Source organism: Hyla sarda, chromosome 2, assembly GCF_029499605.1.
Source record: "Hyla sarda isolate aHylSar1 chromosome 2, aHylSar1.hap1, whole genome shotgun sequence".
Classification (NCBI taxonomy): Eukaryota; Metazoa; Chordata; class Amphibia; order Anura; family Hylidae; genus Hyla; species Hyla sarda.
In genome coordinates, this window is record NC_079190.1 from 491,103,643 (window position 1) to 491,128,115 (window position 24,473).

The 24,473-nt window shown below is 41.6% G+C and overlaps 1 protein-coding gene across 1 annotated transcript in view; it reads left to right on the forward strand.

Moving 5' to 3' along the window:
* DYRK1A (dual specificity tyrosine phosphorylation regulated kinase 1A) overlaps nucleotides 1-24,473 on the forward strand; it is a 118,939-nt gene that overhangs the window by 36,276 nt on the left and 58,190 nt on the right. Inside the window, exon 2 of the mRNA XM_056559633.1 lies at nucleotides 8,985-9,056. Within this exon, the coding sequence (XP_056415608.1) occupies nucleotides 9,047-9,056 (10 nt within the window). The 5' untranslated portion in view covers nucleotides 8,985-9,046. The remainder of the gene's footprint in view (nucleotides 1-8,984; nucleotides 9,057-24,473) is intronic.

Consider the following 24,473-nt stretch of genomic DNA (forward strand, 5'->3'; position numbering starts at 1 on the left):
GAGAGTGCTGTATGATGTATGGACACCATGCATAATAGTGGGGGAGAGGGCGCTTTAAGGTGTATGGGTGCCATGCATGATAGTGGGGCAGGTGGGCAGAGAACTCTGTAAGGCAGTGTTTCCCAAGCAGGGTGCCTCCAGCTTTTGCAAAACTACAACTCCCAGCATACCTGGACATTCAAAGGCTGTCCAGGCATGCTGGGGGGAGATGTAGTTTTGCAACAGCTGGAGGCACCCTGGTTGGGAAACACTGCTGTAAGGTGTATGGGCACCATGCATGATAGCGGGGCAGGTGGCGAGAGTGCTGTAAGGTGTATGGGCACCATGCATGATGGTGGGGGAGTGAGCGCTTTAAGGTGTATGGGCACCATGCATGATAGTGGGGCAGGTGGGGGGAGAATGCTTAAGGCAGTGTTTCCCAACCAGGGTACATCCAGCTGTTGCAAAACTACAGCTCTGTCCAGGTATGCTGGGAGTTATAGTTTTGCAACAGCTGGAGGCACCCTGGTTGGGAAACACTGCTGTAAGGTGTATAGGCACCATGCATGATAGTGGGGCAGGTGGAGAGAGCGCTGTAAGGTGTCTGGGCAGTTTTCCGATCTTGACAATAAACGTAAACTGATGCACATGTTGGATACAATTTGTCAATAGACGTCAGTTGATCCATCTGGTATATACGATTTTGTATGATTTTAAAGGATCGAATCGTATAAACTTGACTGATGCTAAAGTCGTGATGAGAATTCAGTCTTTCTACTTAACCATATAAGTTTATATAATTAAATAACCCCTAATGTGAACAGAGGCAGATAAAAAAAAAAAATCACCCACCATCTCATCCCAAAAACACCAGTGTATAACTAGGTCAGCAGGTAACCCATTTTCTAATCCTTGTTCACACAGCTAAGGGTTTGGTTACACAGTTCTGGGGGTGGAGGGTTTGTTCGCCAACAAGTGCCGGCCGTATCAGGTTTTTGTCCCATGTGCCGTTCTATTAAAACGGTGGGTAAATGGGACCGGGGTGAGGTGTTGAAGGCCAGGAATGTTTCCGCACTGCTGACATAACATAGGCATGACTGGCATATTTAGGATGCAGGCCGCATGTACACTGCCAGCTATGGCTCCAGTGAGGGAACTTTCTCTGCCGGCTACATGTGTGCTTTGCTAAGCATTATAAAAATTTTTGTCATTGTCCGTGTCGGTGTTTCCCGGCCAGGGTGCCTCCAGCAGTTGCAAAACTACAACTCTCAGCATGCCCGGACAGCCGAAGGCTGTCCGGGCATGCTGGGAGTTGTAGTTTTGCAACAGCAGGAGGCACGCTGGCTGGGAAAGACTGCTTTGTATTTTATCTATAAACCTCATAAGGGTAATCATTATTGCCAGATTTTTTATTTTATTTATATTTATTTATTTATTCATTCAGTCATTCATTCAATTTATTTTATTAATATATATTTTTTCAGTAGGAAAATTTAACACACAATTGATATTTTATACTACAATCAATGCTAGAGATGAGCGAACTTACAGTAAATTCAATTCGTCACGAACTTCTCGGCTCGGCAGTTGATTACTTTTCCTGCATAAATTAGTTCAGCTTTTAGGTGCTCCGGTGGGCTGGAAAAGGTGGATACTAGAGATGAGCGAACTTACAGTAAATTCGATTAGTCACTAACTTCTCCGCTCGGCAGTTGATTACTTTTCCTGCGTAAATTAGTTCAGCCTTCAGGTGCTCCGGGGCGCTTGAAAAGGTGGATACAGTCCTAGGAAAGAGTCTCCTAGGACTGTATCCACCTTTTCCAGCCCACGGGAGCACCTGAAAGCTGAACTAATTTATGCAGGTAAAGTCATCAACTGCCGAGCCGAGAAGTTTGTGACTTATCGAATTTACTGTAAGTTCGCTCATCTCTAATCACTGCTCTTCTAGGCAGATTTACCATTCAGGACTCCCGATTGGGTGCTGTGATACAGTGCTGCCATTCTTTCTGTTCTGACATCACGAGCACAGTGCTCTCTGCTGACATCTCTGTCCGTTTTAAGAACTGTCCAGAGTAGGAGAAAATCCCCATAGAAAACATATGCTGCTCTGGACAGTTCCTAAAATGGACAGAGATGTCAGCAGAGAGCTCTGTGTTCCAAAAAGAAAAGAATTTCCTTTGTAGTATTCAGCAGCTAATAAGTACCGGAAGGATTAAGATTTTTTAATAGAAGTAATTTTCAAATCGGTTTTATCTTTCTGGCACCAGTTGATTTAAAAAAAAATTTCCCCTGGAGTACCCCTTTTAAAGGGGTTATCAAGTTTAGTAAAATTTATGGTGGTCGGGCCAACCACTGAGAACAGGCATGGTGCAGTTTACAAAAGAAATTAGCTTTGTTTTTCTATTATATAATGCCTTGATTGCCAACCTTTTGGATCTCCAACTGTAGCAAAACTACAATTTTCAACATTCTCTGACTGCTGAAGTTGGGAGTTGACTGTTTCCAACATGCGGACAACTGTTGTAAAACTACAAGTTCAGCCTATAACCCTTTAGGAGACAGCATAAAAGGGGTTACCCAGAAATAGAAAAACAGCAATCTTATTTCAAAAACAGCACCACACCTGTCCACAGGTTGTGTGTAGTGTTAAATCTTGGCTCCATTTACTTCAATATTTACTGCAATACCACACTCAACCTGAGGACAAGGGATGGTGCTGTTTTTGGAAGAACTCTAATCCTGCATAACCCCTTTAAGGGTGCGTTCACACACTAGTAATTAGCAGCGGGTTTCCCGCTGTGGGAAACTCGCTGCAAGTTACGCTACCATTCATTTGAATAGGTCCGCAAATCTGACACTATCGCGGACTGTCTGTGGACCCATTTAAATCAATGTTAGCGTAACTTGCAGTGGGAAACCCGCTGATAGTAATAGCGTCTGAACACACCCTCATACATTGATTCTATAATTAATTCAATTTTAAGCCGCGTGACTGACAAACCAGGTTTCATTGCACTCCATATCGGGCTTTCAGTAGTCTTTATGGCTTCAAAATGCAGACCCAGTCCCAGTAAGGCCGTGTTCACACAACGGAATGTCTGCAAAAAATTTCCACATGGACATTCTGCTGCAGCAGAGTTCCATTGTTTTTTTTTTTTAAATGATATTCTGCTGCACTGTGCACACTGTATACTTTCCACGTCAGGTGTCTCAGCTGTCTGAAAAATGAATAGACTTGGCTATTATTTTTGCCGAATCTTTCTGAAGATGGCGCATTTCCGAGTGGCCAGCATGTTCTGCCGGTGGAATGTCCACCTTGGAATCTTTCCCGGCATACTTTCCGCTGTGTGAACATGCCCCAAAGGGGTGGATGACAAACACCTATCCACAGGATCTGTGATCACCAGGATTCCCACTTTCAATTTAGAAAGTCCCCCAATTCCTTGTGTGAGTTGAGTGGTAGTGCACATGCATGACCACTGCAGATCCTTTCACGGTCTATGGGACTGACAGGGTTTCTACAATACAACCCTGTTTACATGCTGGGAGAATTATTTTCTATTTATTTATTTTTTTATATCTAGATTCTAATATGTAGCAATTAAGGAACAATCTATATTCCTTACAGTTACATAACAAAGCTATTATAACTAGAGATGAGCGAACTTACAGTAAATTCGATTCGTCACGAACTTCTCTGCTTGGCAGATGATGACTTATCCTGCACACTTTTCATAATAAGTCAACGTGCATTTTCATGGTAGTGATCCAAAGCTGACCCTGAGATTTCTGCCACAGGCGCCATTGTCATTAGTGAGACTAAATATTTGCGTTTTCATTCAAAATCCACAGCAAATAAGAGTCATTGCGGGTCACCAATTTATCTGCATAGGTTGTAGATTGTAGATCGGAAACCTGTATAAAAAAAAAAAAGAAATAAAAAGAAATTGAAACTGTAATACCCCTTTAAAGGAGTACTCCGCTGCCCCAGCATACAGAACATTTAGTTCCGTATAGTGTTGAGTGCGAATATTTTGAAATGCAAATTTTTACCGGGAATATCAGCACTTCACGATTCCACGAACATTTAGAATATAGATATTTATTTGTAATGACAAGTATTGTGTTTTTTTTTTTTTTATGCACATATTTATGCGAATATTGGTAACTTCCAGACTGGACACTGTTCCCTCCCTTCTTTTAGGTGAAAGATATAATTGCGCATGCGCACTATGCGAATTTCATTTCAAATTTTCGCATGGGGAAAAAAAAGGGAACATAGCCATTATGCGAAATTCACGAATACAGGATGAATATTTGTCCAAATATTCGCGAAATATCGGGAATTTGAATATGGCCTATGCTGCTAGTCACTAGTTCCAAACGTGGGTGCGGGCTTCGACGTCTTGGCCATGCCCCCTCAATGCAAGTGTATGGGAGGGGGCGTGGCGGCCGCCACGCCCCCTCCCATACACTTGCATTGAGGGAGCGTGGCTGTGACGTCACGACCCCTGCAGCTCGCACCCAGTGTTCAGAACTAAATGTTTGACTTCCTGGAGCTTACAGGTATCCCAAAGTAGGGATCGACCGATTATCGGTTTGGCCGATATTCGCGATTTTGGACATTATCGGTATCGGCAATTACCTTGCCGATAATGCCCTGCCTTCTCGGCTGGAGACCACCACCGCCGACGCCGCTGCCCCATTGCCTCCCCCATCCCCGGTTTTATAATTACCTGTTCTCGGGGCCCGGGCATCCGCGCTACTAGTAGAGATGAGCGAACTTGCAGTAAATTCGATTCGTCACGAACTTCTCGGCTCGGCGGTCGATGACTTCCGGTGCCCTGGTGGGCTGGAAAAGGTGGATACAGTCCTAGGAAAGAGTCTCCTAGGACTGTATCCACCTTTTCCAGCCCTCCGGAGCACCGGAAAGCGGAACTAATTTATGCAGGAAAAGTCATCAACTGCCGAGCCGAGAAGTTCGTGACGAATCGAATTTACTGTAAGTTCGCTCATCTCTAATCACTGCTCTTCTAGGCAGATTTACCATTCAGGACTCCCGATTGGGTGCTGTGATACAGTGCTGCCATTCTTTCTGTTCTGACATCACGAGCACAGTGCTCTCTGCTGACATCTTTGTACATTTTAAGAACTGTCCAGAGTCGGAGAAAATCCCCATAGAAAACATATATGCTGCTCTGGACAGTTCCTAAAATGGACAGAGATGTCAGCAGAGAGCTCTGTGTTCCAAAAAGAAAAGAATTTCCTTTGTAGTATTCAGCAGCTAATAAGTACTGGAAGGATTAAGATTTTTTAATAGAAGTAATTTTCAAATCTGTTTTAACTTCGCTCATCTCTAGCTACTAGGAAGTAGCCGATAACTTACCGTATACCGGAATATCGGTATAAGTTATCGGCTATCTGCCTGAAAGGTCGCAGATTATCGGTATCGGCCCTAAAAAATCGATATCGGTCGATCCCCATCCCAAAGTATCTGACATAACCGGACTTTTTTGTGAGCTTTTATATTTTTGTTCTAGCCAAACTATACCATAAATTTTACCAAAAATTGCTGTGAGTTCATAGAAGTAAAATCACGCTCACGTTTCAGTGCAGGCAATAGAAGAGATCTTCGTGTGTGTGTGTGTGTGTGTGTGTGTGTGTGAGACATTACTACTGTGTGGTTTTTGTAGGTTTGTGTCTGTCTCCCTTTCCTAGAATCTGAGCTATGGGCTGGTGTTATGTGGAGGAGCGATATCCGATCCTCTGTGGATCGTATGAGTGGAATCATTTCGCTGTGTGCTACATGTGAGCCAAGAGGACAGTTTCAGCCGGTGGGCAGCCCATGTAGCTCTGTGAACTGTATGATTCAAACAAATTGAAATTGACAAAGCAAAATGATTTGTATGTTTATCAAGTTCATGGAAAGTACATTCAATTGTTTGGTTGCCATCCTTGCACGCATGCATAATGTCATTGTAGGTAATCCAATGCAACTTGCAATTCTACTTTTTTTTTCTTTAGCAAGGAAGTAGTTCTCCTAAACAATTCCCTCTGCTTTAATAATGAACACTGCTATACAGTTGACATCTAGAAGTAATCTCCATACAAGGTTGAGAAGCTTTGTAAATATATTAAAGGGGTACTCCGGTGGAAATCAACTGGTGCCAGAAAGTTAAACAGATTTGTAAATTACTTCTATTAAAAAAAATCTTTACCCTTCCAGTACTTTTTAGCAGCTGTATGCTACAGATGAAATTCTTTGCTTTTTTTAATTTATTTTTTGTCTTGTCCACAGTGCTCTCTGCTGACACCTCTGTCAGTGTCAGGAACTGTCCAGAGTAGCATAGGTTTGCAATGGGGACTTTCTGCTGCTCTGGACAGTTCCTGATACGGGCATCAGGTGTGAGCAGAGAGCACTGTGGACAAGACAAAAAAGAAATTCAAAAAAGCAATTCAAAAAAGCAAAGAATTTCATCTGTAGCATACAGCTGCTAATAAGTACTGGAAGGGTAAAGATTTTTTTAATAGAAGTAATTTACAAATCTGTTTAACTTTCTGGCACCAGTTGATTTCCACCGGAGTACCCCTTTAATATATTTACAAAGCTTCTCAACCTTGTATGGAGATTACTTCTAGATGTCAACTGTATAGCAGTGTTTAATAAAGCCAAGACAAAAAAGAAATTCATAAAGCAAAGAATTTCCTCTGTAGCGTATGGAAGGGTAAAGATTTTTTAATAGAAGTCATTTACAAATATGTTTAACTTTCTGGAACCAGTTGATTTAAAAAAAAGTGTTCCACCGGAGTACCCCTTTAAGTGTTTATACTCCGGAGCTGTATTCACTATTCTGTTGGCAATAGAAATACATACATTACTTATCTTGTACTGATCCTGAGTAACATCTTGTATTGTATATGAATTCACTGGGAGAGATTTATCATTGAGTTTACCCCTTTTTCTTGTGTATTTTTTTTTTGCGCAAAAATTTGCGAAGTGACTTTCATTGCGTCTTTTTATGTGCGTCTTTTTTGATAGAATATATTCCAATGTTCTCTAACTGCTCATGTACCGTAGAAAGAAAAATGCTTTTCACACTAATTTACTATTGTGCATTTTTTGTTTAGATATTTAAACTTTGTGCAAAGGCAACAGATTTTGCGCAAATAGAGAACACTGAGGAGTACACGTACCAATGTGTCAGACAGTAGAAACATGAAGGAATGTCTATGTTTGAGCAAAATTTATCAACAAGCTTGCGCACAGTTGATAAATTTTGCACAGACATGCAAAACATAGAAAGCACTGACAGGGTTTAAATGATTTCTACCTCACACTGACATTGATAAATCTCCCCCATTGTGCACATACATTACTTATCCTGTACTGATCCTGAGTTATATCCTGTATTATACTCCAGAGCTGTACTCACTATTCTGCTGGTGGGATCACTGTGTACATACATTACATTACTTATCCTGTACTGATCCTGAGTTATATCCTGTATTATACTCCAGAGCTGTACTCACTATTCTGCTGGTGGGATCACTGTGTACATACATTACATTACTTATCCTGTACTGATCCTGAGTTATATCCTGTATTATACTCCAGAGCTGTACTCACTATTCTGCTGGTGAGGTCACTGTGTACATACATTACTTATCCTGTACTGATCCTGAGTTATATCCTGTATTATACCCCAGAGCTGTACTCACTATTCTGCTGGTGAGGTCACTGTGTACATACATTACATTACTTATCTTGTACTGATCCTGTGTGATATCCTGTATTATACTCCAGAGCTGTACTCACTATTCTGCTGGTGAGGTCACTGTGTACATACATTACATTACTTATCTTGTACTGATCCTGAGTTATATCCTGTATTATACTCCAGAGCTGTACTCACTATTCTGCTGGTGAGGTCACTGTGAACATACATTACATTACTTATCCTGTACTGATCCTGAGTTATATCCTGTATTATACTCCAGAGCTGTACTCACTATTCTGCTGGTGAGGTCACTGTGTACATACATTACATTACTTATCCTGTACTGATCCCGAGTTATATCCTGTATTATACTCCAGAGCTGTACTCACTATTCTGCTGGTGAGATCGCTGTGTACATACATTACGTTACTTATCCTGTACTGATCCTGAGTTATATACTGTATTATACTCCAGAGCTGTACTCACTATTCTGCTGGTGAGGTCACTGTGTACATACATTACGTTACTTATCCTGTACTGATCCTGAGTTATAGCCTGTATTATACTCCAGAGCTGTACTCACTATTCTGCTGGTGAGGTCACTGTGTATATACATTACGTTACTTATCCTGTACTGATCCTTAGTTATATCCTGTATTATACTCCAGAGCTGTACTCACTATTCTGCTGGTGGGGTCACTGTGTACATACATTACGTTAATTATCCTGTACTGATTCTGAGTTATATTCTGTATTATACTCCAGAGCTGTACTCACTATTCTGCTGGTGAGGTCACTGTGTACATACATTACATTACTTATCCTGTACTGATCCTGAGTTATATCTATTATACTCCAGAGCGCCAAATTCAACTCTGTAAATTCAGCTCTGATGTATATTTCCCAGCATCTCGTTTGTTTGCTCTGGTGATTAGTATTCTGGGAAGGGTCGTCTTCACACCAGTCAGTGATATGATGTAGGAGGCTTTGGTAGTTTTCCTTCCCAGTAACCAAGTTAGGCAGGTTCTGTGGTGTCTAATATGAGAAGTCATTGGTAATAAGATAGCAGGGTCTGGTCTGACAACAATCCTGTTGAGTCTCCATTATCAACCACCAATATTGTGAGTGATCTGAGTTTTTATAGAGGCGCTAACTCAGGTCCAATAAAAGGATTGTTTTATATTGTGTTTACAAAACTGCCATCTGCATAGAATATAATATAAAAACTGAACAATGTACAGTGTGGGATACAATGTTTCTAATTGAGTGTTTTTATTTTATTTTCAGTGTTGCGGTTTGCTGCTGGACTCTCCCCTCCATTCACAGGATATGAGACTTGAAAGAAGACGATGCATACAGGTAAATCTACAGGCCTAAGGATATACCTGTTGTGTCATTGCACAGCTTCAGCCCCATCGGATTCCTTGTAACATTTCTGGATTGTAATGCGGAGAGAGTGCTTATTCTGTTCACCTCTGCTATGGTTATCGGAGAACAAAGCTTCATCACTTGCTCCTTCTGTATGTTGTTGGGGGTTGCAGATTTTGCGTTAGGTTAAAAGATCCCTATGTCAGGATTTATGTTCTCTATTAAAGTGGTCTCCAAACTGTGACCCCCCCCCCCCCCCCCCCCTTTATAATGCTAAACCACAACTCCCAGCATTCCTGGACATGCTGAGAGTTGTCCTTTTACAACATTTCAGGGGACAACAAGATTGGAGAAGACTGCTGTGTTACTTGTTTTATGGCTGTCAACAATCCAATGGGTTTTATGTCCTCTCCAACAAGGATCAGGCATGTTGGACTTTAATGGCGCAATCCTTTTGTTCTTCACTGACAGGAGACTCAGGCAGCATAGTATTATCAGAGAATAATTTGTAGGTTCTTGTATATGCCTTGTGCTTACCAGTTTTATATGATGTGGCAGGCATGGGTTTGCAGCCATACAGATTCCAATTCCATCACTGAAATGATTTCCCAATGTTGTCTACATTTTCTGTAAATCCTGATTGCACCTTGTCATTTAGGCTTCTGGTCCTGGAGAGAAAGCAGCAGCAGTATACAGAAATAGCTGGAGGCGATGTGTAGAACTACTATATATCCTGATCCCATAGAGAGATCAGCAGTATACAGATAGAGATGGATGTGAGGTGTATAACTACCATATATCCTGATCCCATAGAGAAAAAGCAGCAACAGTATACAGATAGAGATGGAGGGAGGTGTTTATCTACTATACATCCTGATCCCCCTAGAGATAGCAGCAGTATACAGATAGAGCTGGGAGGGGAGGAGTCTGGGAGCAGCCGGAAGAGATCCGATTTGCGATGTCCTCCTATAGTTGGCAGTAAGTCAGCTGATCCAGGACTAACCACTTCCTCTGAAACGTTAAATGGGTACTCTGCAACAAGACATCTTAACCCCTATTCTTAGAGGGAATAAGATGTCTATGGGTGGAGTACTCCTTTAAGCACTGTGTTTATCTGTGGTTCAGACTGAAACAGTTTGCGCAGTAGGGCTAGTGATGGCGAGTGTCCATAATTTGGAAATGTTGTGTCCTTTTCTGGGAGTTGTTCACAGCACTTGAGAACCATGTAGTGTTTTCTGGTTTGCTTTAATTGTACTCTCCTTGTATAGTACCATGGCTGCATAGTGTGACTCTCCATACCTGCTGGCTATTGCGATGATGGCCAGTTGCGAACTGTGGCGAGGCAGTTTGGTCACTCGCAACGTTTGCCTCGGTCTAAGCAGAGACAGAGTCCTACAGTACAATACATATAACAGGTTAACATTTTTTGGCTTTGCGTTCACGTTCTTAATCTGTTGGGTTTTTTACACCAATCTGAATGTGTGTCTGTGGTGAGCCGCCTCCCACCCGCTACATCTGTCACGCATGGAACTTCATCTTCAATTTTGACTGGCAAATTTGGAATTGTTAGCAGTGAAATCTGTTTCTCCTGTATGTCATGTAGCTGCTAGCGATTTCCGATTTTCAGAAATGTTTTACTTTTTACAAATTTTGTTGGTTGGTTAGTTGAGGATTTTTAAGGAGCACGAGATATAAGGGCATTCAGCAGTGTCCCAAGGTTTGACCAGTCGTCACTCTAGAGCAGTGTTTCCCAACCAGGGAGCCTCCAGCTGTTTCAAAACTGCAACTCCCAGCATGCCCGGACAGCCGTAGGCTGTCCGGGCATGCTGGGAGTTGTAGTTTTGCAACATCTGGAGGCACCCTGGTTGGGAAACACTGCTCTAGAGCAGTGTCCCTGCCAAGGTGCCTCCTGCTGTTGCAAAACTACAACTCAGCATGGCGGGGACAGCCTTTGGCAGCTTGCTTGGATTTGTAGTTTTGCAGCAGCTGGAGACACACTGGGTGGGAAATTCCATCAAAGACTTGTAACCCACTGGAACTTATCTGATTGACATGCGCTCTGGCAAAACTGTATTCGTATAACATTTATTGACAGCAATAGATTGACTGTGTATGCCTTATGATATATTCTGTGTAGACTCTGAGGGGAATTAATCAACTGGTGTACATCTGCAAAATTGTGCGCACTGTATGTATTGACTTTTGCCAAAATTATCCAATTTTGTGTTATTTTGTTGTTGTTTGCATTGGCTTAAAGGGGTACTCCGGTGAAAACCTTTTTTCTTTTAAATCAACTGGTGGCAGAAAGTTAAACATATTTGTAAATTACTTCTATTAAAAAATCTTAATCCTTCCTGTACTTATTAGCTGCTGAATTCTACAGAGGAAATTATTTTCTTTTTGGAATGTTCTCTGATGAAATCACGAGCACAGTGCTCTCTGCTGACGTTATTATAATAATAACGCTTTATTTATTGTTGTCCTTAGTGGGATTTGAACCCAAGTCCCCAACACTGCAAGGCAGCAGTGCTAACCACTGAGCCACCATGCTGCCCTTAGCATACATCTGCTATGCACGGTTGCTAAAATGGACAGAGATGTCAGCAGAGAGCACTGTGCTCGTGATGTCATCAGTGTTCCAAAAAGAAAGGAATTTCCTCTGTAGCATTCAGCAGCTAATAAGTACTGGAAGGATTAAGATTTTTTAATAGAAGTAATTTACAAATATGTTTAACTTTCTGCCACCAGTTGATTTAAAAGAAAAAAGGTTATCACCGGAGTACCCCTTTAATCATTTTCCTTGTTGTGCACTTCCAGGGGCCCAGTTAGCAGATGCACTGGTTTGCGCAAATTTACTCCAGTGACAAGCTGGCATTGGCATGTGTGGAAGCTTTTCACCCTTTTTGTCACCATCCAAGGGCTTCCTGTAATTTGCGCAAATTTATTAAGTGACGCGTGTCATATAATACATTTTGCGCAGCAACTGTAAAAATCTACGCAAATGAAAAATTCCCCTCCAGTGTGTTTTTATTTTGCACATTGACTTTCTTCAAAATTATCTGATTTTGCACTGTTTTCATGTTTGTTACTTTTTTAATGTTATTTATGTCTGCGTTGGTTTGGTCATTTTCCTTGTTGTGCTTCCAGGGGGTGTGGTTAGCAAAATGCGCTGAATTTATCACTTGCGCAAATTTTTTTTTCCACAAATGTACTCCAGTGACCAGCTGACCTACAATTGGTGAGCTTTTCACTTTCTTTCTTTATTTTTCCTGTACTATCCAGGGGTGTCCTTTTAATTTGCACAAATTTTTTTTGATGTGTTGTGCGCAACATAATCTATTTTGCGTAGCAGAAAAGTGTATTACTGTTCTCAAGCTAAATCCTGTAAATGTGTGCATGTGTTGGTGAGAATGGTTAGGGCAATGAATGCTAAAGAAATGAGTTAAAAAATTTTTATATTTATTATTTCATAAAAAATGCACATACATCAGTGCTTTATGTGTGGTGTCTGCAGCGCCCATGCAGATCACCCACAATGCACTGTACAATAAAAGTTCTTAAAGGACATCTATAGTGCAAAATTATTGTCTGCCGGAATTGTCTGCCGCGGCTTTCTGCTGGGGACGAAACTTCACTTCCGGCAGGCTGCCGCAATGGGTATATGTTGTGGAGTTTTGTATACCAATGTGTACAGTGTTTGTTTTGCCGTTTATGTGGCTACTGGTGGTTAGCAGATTTAAATGTACAGGTAAAATATGTAGTATATAAACCTCATTTGTTGTGCCAACATTCAGGATGACAATTATATTGTGTCAGCAAATTGTTTACCCAGAAGGAGCTATATGTTATAAGTCCTGGTGTCGGCAAAAATGGAAGATGGCTTTGAGGTTGCTAAACCACTTAAGGACTCAGAGCGTACCTGTACGCCCTGAGTCCGCTCCCTTTCTATAACACAGGGCCACGCCGGTCAGTCCTAGCCTCTAACAACGGCCGGGACCCGTGGCTAATAGCGGGCAGCTCTGATCGTGGTGCCGCACACTATTAACCATTTAGACGCGGCATTCAAAGTGGATCGCCGCGTTTAACCCCTTAAGGACTCAGGGTTTTTCCGTTTTTGCACTTTCGTTTTTTCCTCCTTACCTTTTAAAAATCATAACCCTTTCAATTTTCCACCTAAAAATCCATATTATGGCTTATTTTTTGCGTCGCCAATTCTACTTTGCAGTGACATTAGTCATTTTACCCAAAAATGCACGGCGAAACGGAAAAAAAAAATCATTGTGCGACAAAATCGAAAAAAAACGCCATTTTGTAACTTTTGGGGGCTTTCGTTTCTACGCAGTGCATATTTCGGTAAAAATTACACCTTATCTTTATTCTGTAGGTCCATACGGTTAAAATGATCCCCTACTTATATAGGTTTGATTTTGTCGCACTTCTGGAAAAAATCATAACTACATGCAGGAAAATTTATACGTTTAAAAATGTCATCTTCCGATCCCTATAACTTTTTTATTTTTCCACGTATGGGGTGGTATGAGGACTCATTTTTTGCGCCGTGATCTGAAGTTTTTATCGGTATGATTTTTGTTTTGATCGGACTTTTTGATCACTTTTTATTCATTTTTTAATGATATAAAAAGTGACCAAAATACGCATTTTTGGAATTTGGAATTTTTTTGCGCGTACGCCATTGACCGTACGGCTTAATTAATGATATATTTTTATAGTTCGGACATTTACGCACGCGGCGATACCACATGTTTATTTTTTATTTTTTTTACACTTTTATTTTTTTTATGGGAAAAGGGGGGTGATTCAAACTTTTATTAGGGAAGGGCTTAAATGACCTTTATTAACACTTTTTTTTTACATTTTTTTTGCAGTGTTATAGGTCCCATAGGGACCTATAACACTGCACACACTGATCTCTAATGCTGATCACTGGCGTGCATTAACACGCCTGTGATCAGCATTATCGGCGCTTGACTGCTCCTGCCTGGATCTCAGGCACGGAGCAGTCATTCGTCGATCGGACACCGGGGAGGCATGTAAGAGCCCTCCCGGTGTCCGATCAGCTGTTCGGGATGCCGCGATTTCACCGCGGCGGTCCCGAACAGCCCGACTGAGCAGCCGGGTCACTTTCACTTTCACTTTAGAAGCGGCAGTCAGCTTTGACCGCCGCTTCTAAAGGGTTAATACCGCACAGCGCCGCGATCGGCGATGTGTGGTATTAGCCGCGGGTCCCGGCCGTTGATTAGCGCCGGGACCGACGCGATATGATGCGCGATCGCGGCGCGATCCCGCTTCATATCGCGGGAGCCGGCGCAGGACGTAAATATACGTCCTGCGTCGTTAAGGGGTTAAAGTGAAAGTTCTAACTGTTAACTCAGTGGGCTGTTCGAGACCGCCCTGCGAAATAGCGGCATCTTGAACAGCTGTCAGACAGAAGGAGGGTCCTTACCTGCCTCCTGCGTCGCCTATAGCTGAATGACTGCTCAGTGCCTGAGATCCAGGCATGAGCAGTCAAGCACCAGAATCATCCATTAATGAGATAACAAAGATCGATGTAAAAGAGGGGAGCTATAACACTGCAAAAAGAAAAAAAAAAGTTAATTTAACCCCTTCCCTAATAAAAGTTTGAATCGCTCCCCTTTTCCCATTTAAATAAAACAAAAAAAAAGTGTAAATAAAAACAAACGTGTGGTATTGCAGCATGCGGAAATGTGCCAATTATAAAAATATATTGTTAAACCGCACAGTCAATGGGTTACGCGCAAAAAATATCCAAAGTCCAAAATAGCGTATTTTTGGTAACTTTTTATATAATGAAAAAATGAATAAAAAGTGATCAAAAAATCCGATCAATCCAAAAATGGTACCGATAAAAACTTCTGATCACGACACAAGAAATGAGCCCTCATACTGCCCCGTACATGAAAAAATAGTTATAGGCTGTGTGAGAATGTGTCATTTTTACTGAAAAATTTACTGTGTAGAAACGGAAGCCCCCAGAAGTTACAAAATGGCATTTTTTTTTTCAATTTTGTCACACGATTATTATATTATGTCATTACAAAGTAGAATTAGTGGTGCAAAAAAATAAGCCATCATATGGATTTTTAGGTGCAAAATTCAAAGAATTATGATTTTTTTTTTTTTTTTTTTTTTTTTTAAAGGTAAGGAGGAAAAAAATTAGTGGAAAAACCCCAAGTCCTTACGGGGTTAAGAATGTGTGTGCACATTAAGGTACACTAAGCCTGTAAATTAGGAAAGTCATATGGCATTGTATGCCAACTCCAGAAATGCTGTGGAGTGAAAGTACAATAAATTCCCGTCTTCTGATGAGGTGATGGCATCGGCGCCATGTGCCGTTCCTTATGAGTAGGGAGAGAATGTTTATGCATATAATTAGTGTGATGGGTGCGCGCTGCTCACCTGATGCTCTAGTCCTTATGCGTATAGTAAAAAAGTTATGCTTTACATTATTAGGTGTACGCTGCTCACGCTGTTCACCCGATGCGCTGATCTTTAAAAGTGTGGAATAAGTTATGCTATGCATACAGTTAGTGTAATAGGTGTGCGCTGCTCACCCGATGGAGATCCCACATAGCTCTCGCACTTACCTGTCATAAGTTCAAGCCGGTCTCCTCCTTGCTGTCCGGCTGGCCGGGGGTAAGATCACGGCGGGCCTAAGGAGGGAGAGGTCAGGTGGTGGAGGTCTGTCGCTGGAAGTAGATGACGTTTACAGATAATCGCTCTCCAACTTGTCTGGAAATTCAATTGTGCTTTTTGATATAAGCGGCTATGTGTTCCTGATATAGTGGTGTACGGAGTAACCTGGCTATTTTGCGCAGTAGCTGTCAAAAGTAAACACTTGCATTTCAGGTTTCTTATTAAACAAAAATCTGCGCTAATGTTAAATACCCCCCCCCTACCAGTCTATGTCCTAATCACTGAACCAAACTGACCTAAACCTCTAAAGTCATCTGTTTGGTTCAATGCTGAGGCCATAATATTGATTTATAGGGGATAATTTGAGGCAAAAAAAGACCCACACCATCCACAGGAGACCACCGCACTGTAGGACCATACTCTTCCCACAGTAAGAGTGGGTGCCGTACTATAAAATACTATGATTTATATTGGCATCGCGCAACTAGACGGCACACGTCTGTAGCCGGTGTGATTCGGATGAGTAAGAACATGTATAGTCAGCTCTGTTTGTGACGCACACTTTGTATTGCTTTTATGTTGTTTGGTTATTGCTGTGTCAATATTAGCGCTCTTAAAGCTTTTGGAGCAACTACCATAAAGTAAAACTAGTTGGCGAGAGTGTAAAAGGTTCCACAAAAAACAGTCTTGAGCTTGGTTAACAATAATGCACAAGATCCGAGAAATGCTGCTGGATGATGCAAGACTCCCTGAAGTTTTCACACCTGATGCAAAACCAAAGAGCTTTTCTCAAAATAAGAAGTCACCATAGATGTCAGAATTTGTCCGGATAAAGATTCTTGGATAAACATTTCTGATATTGCAAAGAAACAATAAAAACATCTTATTTGTCGTTATTTGCCCCAGGGTATTGCGGACTACTGGATAATGTATCAAAAGTAGAACCGCCATTCTAGAAGTCCTTTTGCTAGATCACTTATTGGTCCGGGATCTGCCTGGGTGCACAGCAAATCCTTGTCTGTGATGCATTGGTGACTGATTTAGGAATCAGCCACATTACTAGAATGGACCATGGGATTTGCAATAAATATTGAGACCTAACATAGGCAGAACCCATATCTGTGTAGGTGCCCTGAGTTGTTTGCTTTCATTCACCCCCCCAGGCTTGGTAACAGGAGACAAGCACCTTCACCCTCCTAAATTCCCATCTGCACCCATCACCTTCTGGCACTTCATACAACGTCCCACATGAAGAGTTGAAAGAATCTACGACAAGCATCTGTGACTGGGAGGCTGTACTATGGATCAATCTCAAAATCTTGTAAGGCTGGGTTCACACCACGTTTTTCAAATACGGTTACCGTATACAGTTTTCCGCTAAAAAAACGTATGGCAAAAACCGTATACAACCGTATGACTCCAAATTAAAACATATACGGTTTTTCCACATACGGTTCTATCCGTTTGCATCAGTTTTTGCCAACGATTTTGCTATTTTGTTGGAATGAGTTTTCCAACAATTTAATAAAGTTACTATTGTTCTATTGAAATTCCAATCTGCGCATGTGTCGACTCCAAAAACGGATTAGAAAAACCGTGTGCAACCGTATTCTGAAATTCTGTGTATGGTTCTCATAGACAACAATGTTAAAAGAACCGCATAAGGTTTTCCAACCGGAGGCAAAAACGTGGTCGACAGCGTTTTTGCCTACGGTTGAAAAATCGGCAAAACCGTATCCGAGGCAAAACGGATGCAACCGTACACAACATTTGGAATACGGTTTACAATGCATTCTCTATGCATACGGTTTCGGATACGGTCGTATATGTTTTTTTGCGGAAAATCGTATACGGTTACCGTATTTCAAAAATGTGGTGTGAACCCAGCCTTAGTGGGATTTCTAGTCCTGCTACACATACAAATGGAAAGGAAGTATTTGTGGAATTACAATTCTTCTCTATGATGATATTGTTGGGAGAACCATTCCACAAGATGTCAAAGTTAGAGGTCTTATCGCTTTATTGCTGCCCATAGCACAAACTCAATTTGAAGGTATACTATAAAGATATTGGGGGGTATTTATCAATTTTGCCTGTTGACTGTTTCTTTTTACCCCTTTTTTTTTTCACTTTGGTTTTTGTGGACATGCACCAAATTTATCATTTGGTGCAAGTTGTTAGTAATTTTGGCGCAAATGTTGAAATGAGCTGTTCACAGCGCCTTTTACACAGAACTTACCGCCACAGAGGACGCGTATTTTACCCCTTGTGCAGCCATTTCGGAGTCCCTCCTGCAGTTATCAGCAAGCGACATGAGTTATTTTCTTTTGTGGGGTTTATAGTCACCATGTGAAATGGATTTTATTTTCAACTTGGGTAGTTTTTTTTATTTTTTTATTTTTTTTACTTTAGTGCAGTGGTCTCCAACCTACGGACCTCCAGATGTTACAAAACTACAATTCCCAGCATGCCCGGACAGCCGTTGGCTGTCCGGGCATGCTGGGAGTTGTAGTTTTGCTACATCTGGAGGTCCGCAGGTTGGAGACCACTGCTTTAGTGCTTTACCTTTAGAGAACCTGTGCGGCCATGTCCAATGCTGGCTCAACGGAGGGCGAAGGTTCCTCAGAGACAACTATGTCGCAGGATTAGTATTGAGCAGCTCCGGGAGGCGTCGCTGCTTTCACAAAAAAAACTTTTTTTTTAAAGGAGAATTACGGGATTGAAAAATGTATCCCCTATCCTAAGGATTAGGGGATAAGTTTCAGTTTGCGTGGGGGTCCGTCCGCTGGGGGCCCCCCGCGATCTCCCGTACGGGGCCCCCGGCTCTCTGCAGAGAGAATGCGTATCAACCACCGCACGAAGCAGCGGCAGACACGCACCCTCCATACACTTCTATGGGAGCGCCGGAAATTCCCGAAGGCAGCGCTTTGGCTCTCCCATAGCGGTAAATGGAGGGCGCGTGTCTGCTGCCGCCTCGTGCGGTGGTCGACACGCGCTCTCTATGCAGAGAGCCGCGGCCCCGTACGGGAGATCGTGGGGGGGCCCCAGCGGTCGGACGCCCCGCGATCTGAAACTTATCCCCTATCCTTAGGATAGGGGATAAAATTTTCAATCCCGTAGTTCTCCTTTAATGTATTTTTACACCTTTTACATTTTCTAACATTACCAAGTGTGTTTTCCATGTGCAAAATTTCTTGGCGGGAATTGCGCCAAAATTGCGCCAAAGATCGATTGCCGCAAATAATGAATTACTGACTAAAGTTAAAATCATTATACAGGACCGTGTGATTTTGAGAAAGTTGTAAAAAATGACAGTGGAGAAGATGCGCCAAACTTTGGTGCAAAAAGACACTGCGCCAAAGTATTGCACCAAAGTTACGTGGAAAAAAAACACATAAGGGGAGATTTATGAAAAGATGTCCAGAGGAAAAGTTGACCAGTTGCCCATAGCAACCAATCAGATCACTTCTTTCATTTTTCAGAGGCCTTTTCAAAAATGAAAGAAGCAATCTGATTGGTTGCTATGGGCAACTCAGCAACTTTTCCTCTTAACAGGCTCTCATAAACCTCCCTCATAAATCGTTTGATAAATACTTTGTATTATTCAGGAATTGCTGTTTAGGCAGTTTTCCAATAATCTGTAGCTTAATAAACTAGCACTGTACTTACGATATGCTTTTAAATGTGGAGGACCATGTATGATTGTAGTTCTCGGGTCGCTTTATGTAAGAGGTACTTGGCTTAGGAACATTGCTACTAGAGATGAGCGAACTTACAGTAAATTCGATTCGTCACGAACTTCTCGGCTCGGCAGTTGATGTCTTATCCTGCATAAATTAGTTCAGCTTTCAGGTGCTTCCGTGGGCTGGAAAAGGTGGATACAGTCCTAGGAGATGTATCCACCTTTTCCAGCCCACCGGAGCACCGGAAAGCTGAACTAATTTATGCAGGAAAAGTCATCAACTGCCGAGCCGAGAAGTTCGTGACGAATCGAATTTACTGTAAGTTCGCTCATCTCTAATTGCTACATCACTCATCCCTGTAGCGGTAAAGGGAATGTAAAGCTGCTCTCCGATCTGCACATCGATGTGAAGCGACTCAGCTGACTATTGGCGGTATAGTTGCGGAGGCAGCCGTACAGCGGCCACAGAGTTTCGTGCACCAATCCTGTTCATCAGAAAAGGGCTCATGAATGGAATTCGTTGGGTTCTGTACTGCTGCTTCAGTATCTTTACTGCCCATAGTCGGCTGCATCTCTCCGCACCGATCTGTAAGTGCAGCTTTGCACTAAAGAAGCCTCAGGTTGGGGAGCACTGGCCATTTTCAATATTAGGCTTAGTTTACACTAACTTAAAACAAATGTTTTTTTTATGTTCAGAACAAAACTGGTACCAATAAAAACTTCTACAGAATATAGCACAAAAAAATGAAACTTAAGTGTTATGGGGTCAGAAGAGTTTATCAATTTTAGGCATACTAATTCTTGTACAAAAAAGGATATATATTTTTTTAAATTAGTAGGTTAAAAGAAAAACCTATATAAAAGATTTTCGCTTTAATCACTTGAACCTTTGGAGTGTCATTTTTGCCAAAACGTGCACGGCATAGGAATGAAAGCCATCAAGTTTTAAAATGGAATTATAATTTTTTTTTCTTCAAATTTGCCCCACAAACAATTTTTTGGCTTTACAATAGTTTTAGTGGTAAATAAGTTTATGCAATTACAAAGTAGATGGCACAAAAAAACAAGCCTTCATATGGGTCTGCAGGTAGAAAATTTAAAGCGTCATTTATGGCTATTGTATAGTGAGGAGGGAAAAACAAAAGTGCAAAAATATCAAATCTTTTGTCCTTAAAGGAGTTAAGTTATCCTGTGTGTGTGTGTGTGTGTGTGTGTGTGTGTGTGTGTATATATGTGTGTGTGTGTGTGTGTGTGTATATATGTGTGTGTGTGTGTGTGTGTGTGTGTGTATATATGTGTGTGTGTGTGTGTGTGTGTGTGTATGTATATATATATATATATATATATATATATATATATATATATATATATATGCATGTGTGTGTGTGTATATATATGTATGTATATGTGTGTATGTGTGTGTATGTATATGTGTATGTGTGTGTGTGTGTATATATATATATATATATATATATATATATATATATATATATATATATATATACATACATACACACACATATATATATACACATACATATAGTAAATTTGAGTAGCCATATTAGTCCAGTGATGCAAATCATAAAATGTTGCAGTATCTTGTAATACCTTTTTTATTGGACTAACAGCATTTTGTAGAGACAAGCTTTCGGGATTCCTCCCGAAAGGGAGGAATCCCGAAAGCTTGTCTCTACAAAATGCTGTTAGTCCAATAAAAAAGGTATTACAAAATTATGCAAATCATAAAATGTTGCAGATAATAAATATATATATATATATATATATATATATATATATATATATATATATATATATATATATATATATATTAATTATATCCTCCTTTATATTAAGTGTCATGAAGTTTGTTGACCACGGCCTGAAGCTGTGGTTGACACCGCCCCCTCTATGCATTTCTCACATAGAGATACATTGGAGGGGTTGTGTCGGCCAGAGTCTCTTGCCATGATTTTAAAATTAAAACTATTGTTTTGAAATAAAGTTTTTATATCACAGCCTCGCGTAGAACATTTTTTTCCAAAATGCTCGGGCTACCTGCAAATAAAACAAGGGCTTATCTGCCGCCACTCCCCCGGTTCCCTGGTACCTCGGCTGGCCATAGCGAGATACCGGGACACCAGGATAGAGGCGACAGGTGAGTCCTAAAATCTTGCACGTTTCATTCTCTCAACTATGCCTAAAACTAAGCTGTGACTTCCTTTTCTGTCTGAAAAGGAGGACGCTACTGGAATGTGACCTGTACAGCATTACAGTGAGAAGGTGCCACTAGTAGATAGAGAAGACAATAGGAGGTCAGTCTCCCCCCTCCCCTGTAGAATGACCTATGCACAGGTCACAAAGCATGCTTACAAGCCTGCCCCATACAAAGAATAGGGTCTTTTTTTCATGGGTCTTGCTGTAAAGCAGATCACTAAATGATGTTAAAAACTGCTAATGCATGATGGCGGTTACCATAATAATGATCAGAAAATAAAGATCAACAAATAGAACAAATTTTAGAATTGGGGTCTAGTAAAAAAAAAAAAAAAAAAAAAAAAAACTGCCTCATTTGGTTACTCTTCTTGGCGTTAGGGTCTGTCACCCCCTCCCCCCTTAAAAATCTTAATCCTTATAGTACTTATCAGCTGCTCTTTACTACAGAGGAAGCCATTTTCTTTTTGTCTCATCACACGTCTCTCTGCTGACACCTGGCCGTTTAAGGAATTGTCCAGAGCAGGAGAGGTTTGCTATGGGGATTTGCTCTTACTCTGGACAGTTCCTGACATGGACAGAGGTGTCAGCAGAGAGCACTGTGATCAGACAGAAAGGAAATTCAAAAAGAAAAGAACTTCCTCTGTAGCATACAGCAGCTGATAAGTACTGGAAGGATTAGGATTTTTAAATAGAAGTAATTTACAAATCTGTTTTAAATTTCTGGCACCAGTTGATTTAAAAAAATGTTTTCCAGTGGCGTACCCCTTTTAAGTTCATGTTTCTGGATAGTGAGTCCGTACTGTTTCTGGTGCATTTTACCTGTAAATTCCTTATTCCTCTGGCTGCCCCATTACATGGAAGAATTCCCTGGGTGTCTCTACACCCCACCCCCATTGTAAACACAACCTAAGGTGTCACCATGGTTTCAGGGGGTCCATGTGCAGTGTTTACGTTGCATTCACTTCCAGGCTGTAGGTAGATGGATACACTATGTAAGTGTTCACTGGAAGCTATGGTGCTTCTGCTTTTTCTAGCGTCTGTTTATGTATGTGAACCTGGAGTTTTGTTTAAAAAAAAAAAAAAAAAAAAAAAGTGAGTGTTCACGCTTCTGTGTCTTCACGCTGTTGTGAGTCGCACAGAAATAGCTGAAACGGGAATAGAACTTCTATATATAGCCCAATTGTTGGGCAGAGTGCGCTGTCTCACATGTGACTGCGAATATCATGTGTCTGGTAAGGGATGTGAGTGACGCGTCTGGGTGTGAGTGTTCCGGGGCTATTGGGGTATCAGGACATCACCGCATCTTCCTTTATAGGCAGTAACCTATACAAAATGAGTGACACTAGAGAGGACTGGCAGGGGTTACCTGTATCTGAGCTGGTAAGGAACGAATAACCACTTGATCAAGGGTGTCCAATTTGAGGCTCTCCAGTTCTTGTAAAACCACTACTCCCAGCATGCCCCAAGCTGAAAGTTGTAGTTGTGCAAGTCTGCTTGTTGTCAGTACATAGAAGCGTCTGTGTTGACATACAAAAATGAAGCACTATATCAGTGTTTCCCAACCAGGGCGCCTCCAGCTGTTGCAAAACTACAACTCCCAGCATGCTCGGACAGCCTTCGAGAGAGCCTGAAAGAAAAGAATACAAGCGTAGCATGTGTGTAGAGCTGGGCGGTATGAGCAATAACGTGTATCATGGTATTTTTGTAAGTGATGGCGGTTCCACGGTATTTAACGGTATTCCTCCCCCTTCCATGTGTCCTCTCTCAACCCCCCCCAATGAATTATCAGCTGCGCTGTCCCCACATCATGTCTCCTGCAAGCGCTCCTATGCTCATCCTCCTATGAGTTGCGGGCCACCGGCGCTAGAAATCTGTACTGTACTACAAATAAAGTTTCCCGGGCTGCAAAAATAAACAAAATAAACTTTAAGTAACCTGCCTATGTTCCCCCGTTGCTCTTTTACCGTCTTCACTGTCCTGCGCTGTGGTTATCTTGCTTTTTCCTTGGGACGGGAAAGTCACAGAGCCGCTATCCTATCATCTGCCGGGGCGGGACATCGCTGCAGCCAGTGATAGGCTGAGTGCACGGTCATGTATGAAGTCGGCCTGCTCCCTTACATGACAGTGGGCTCAGCCTATCATCTGCCGGGGCGGGACATCGCTGCGGGCGGTGATAGGCTGACTGCTCTGTGACGTTCCCATCCCCAGGACTGCAGCGAAGGGACCGTGAGGCCGGTAACGGGGGAACGTCGGAAGGTGAGTTAAAGTTTATTTTGTTTTTGCAGCCCGGGCAACGTTATTTGTAGTACAGTACAAATTTCTAGCGCCGGCGACCCGCAACTCATGGGAGGATGAGCGGAGGAGCGTTTGCAGGTGACATGATGTGGGGACCAAAAAAGTTCAGTATTCGGTATGAATATGTGTGTGTGTGTGTACAAGTGCCTAGGCCAGTGTTTCCCAACCATGTAGAAGAAAACTTCTCACTAGGAGCGATGGTCCCCCAGCACTACCAGACACGATTATGGATAAAACGCAAACTTTTATTTCTTCCTTAAAGGGGTACTCCGGTGGAAAAACTATTTTTTTTTCTTTTTTAAATCAACTGGTGCCAGAAAGTTAAACATATTTGTAAGTTGCTTATATTAAAAAATCTTAATCCTTCCTGTATTTATTAGCTGCTGAATACTACAGAGGAAATTCTTTTCTTTTTGGAATGCTCTCTGATGACATCACGAACACACTGCTCTCTGCTGACGTTATTATAATAATAATAAGTCTTTATTTATTGTTGTCCTTAGTGGGATTTGAACCCAATGCCCCAGCACTGCAAGGCAGCA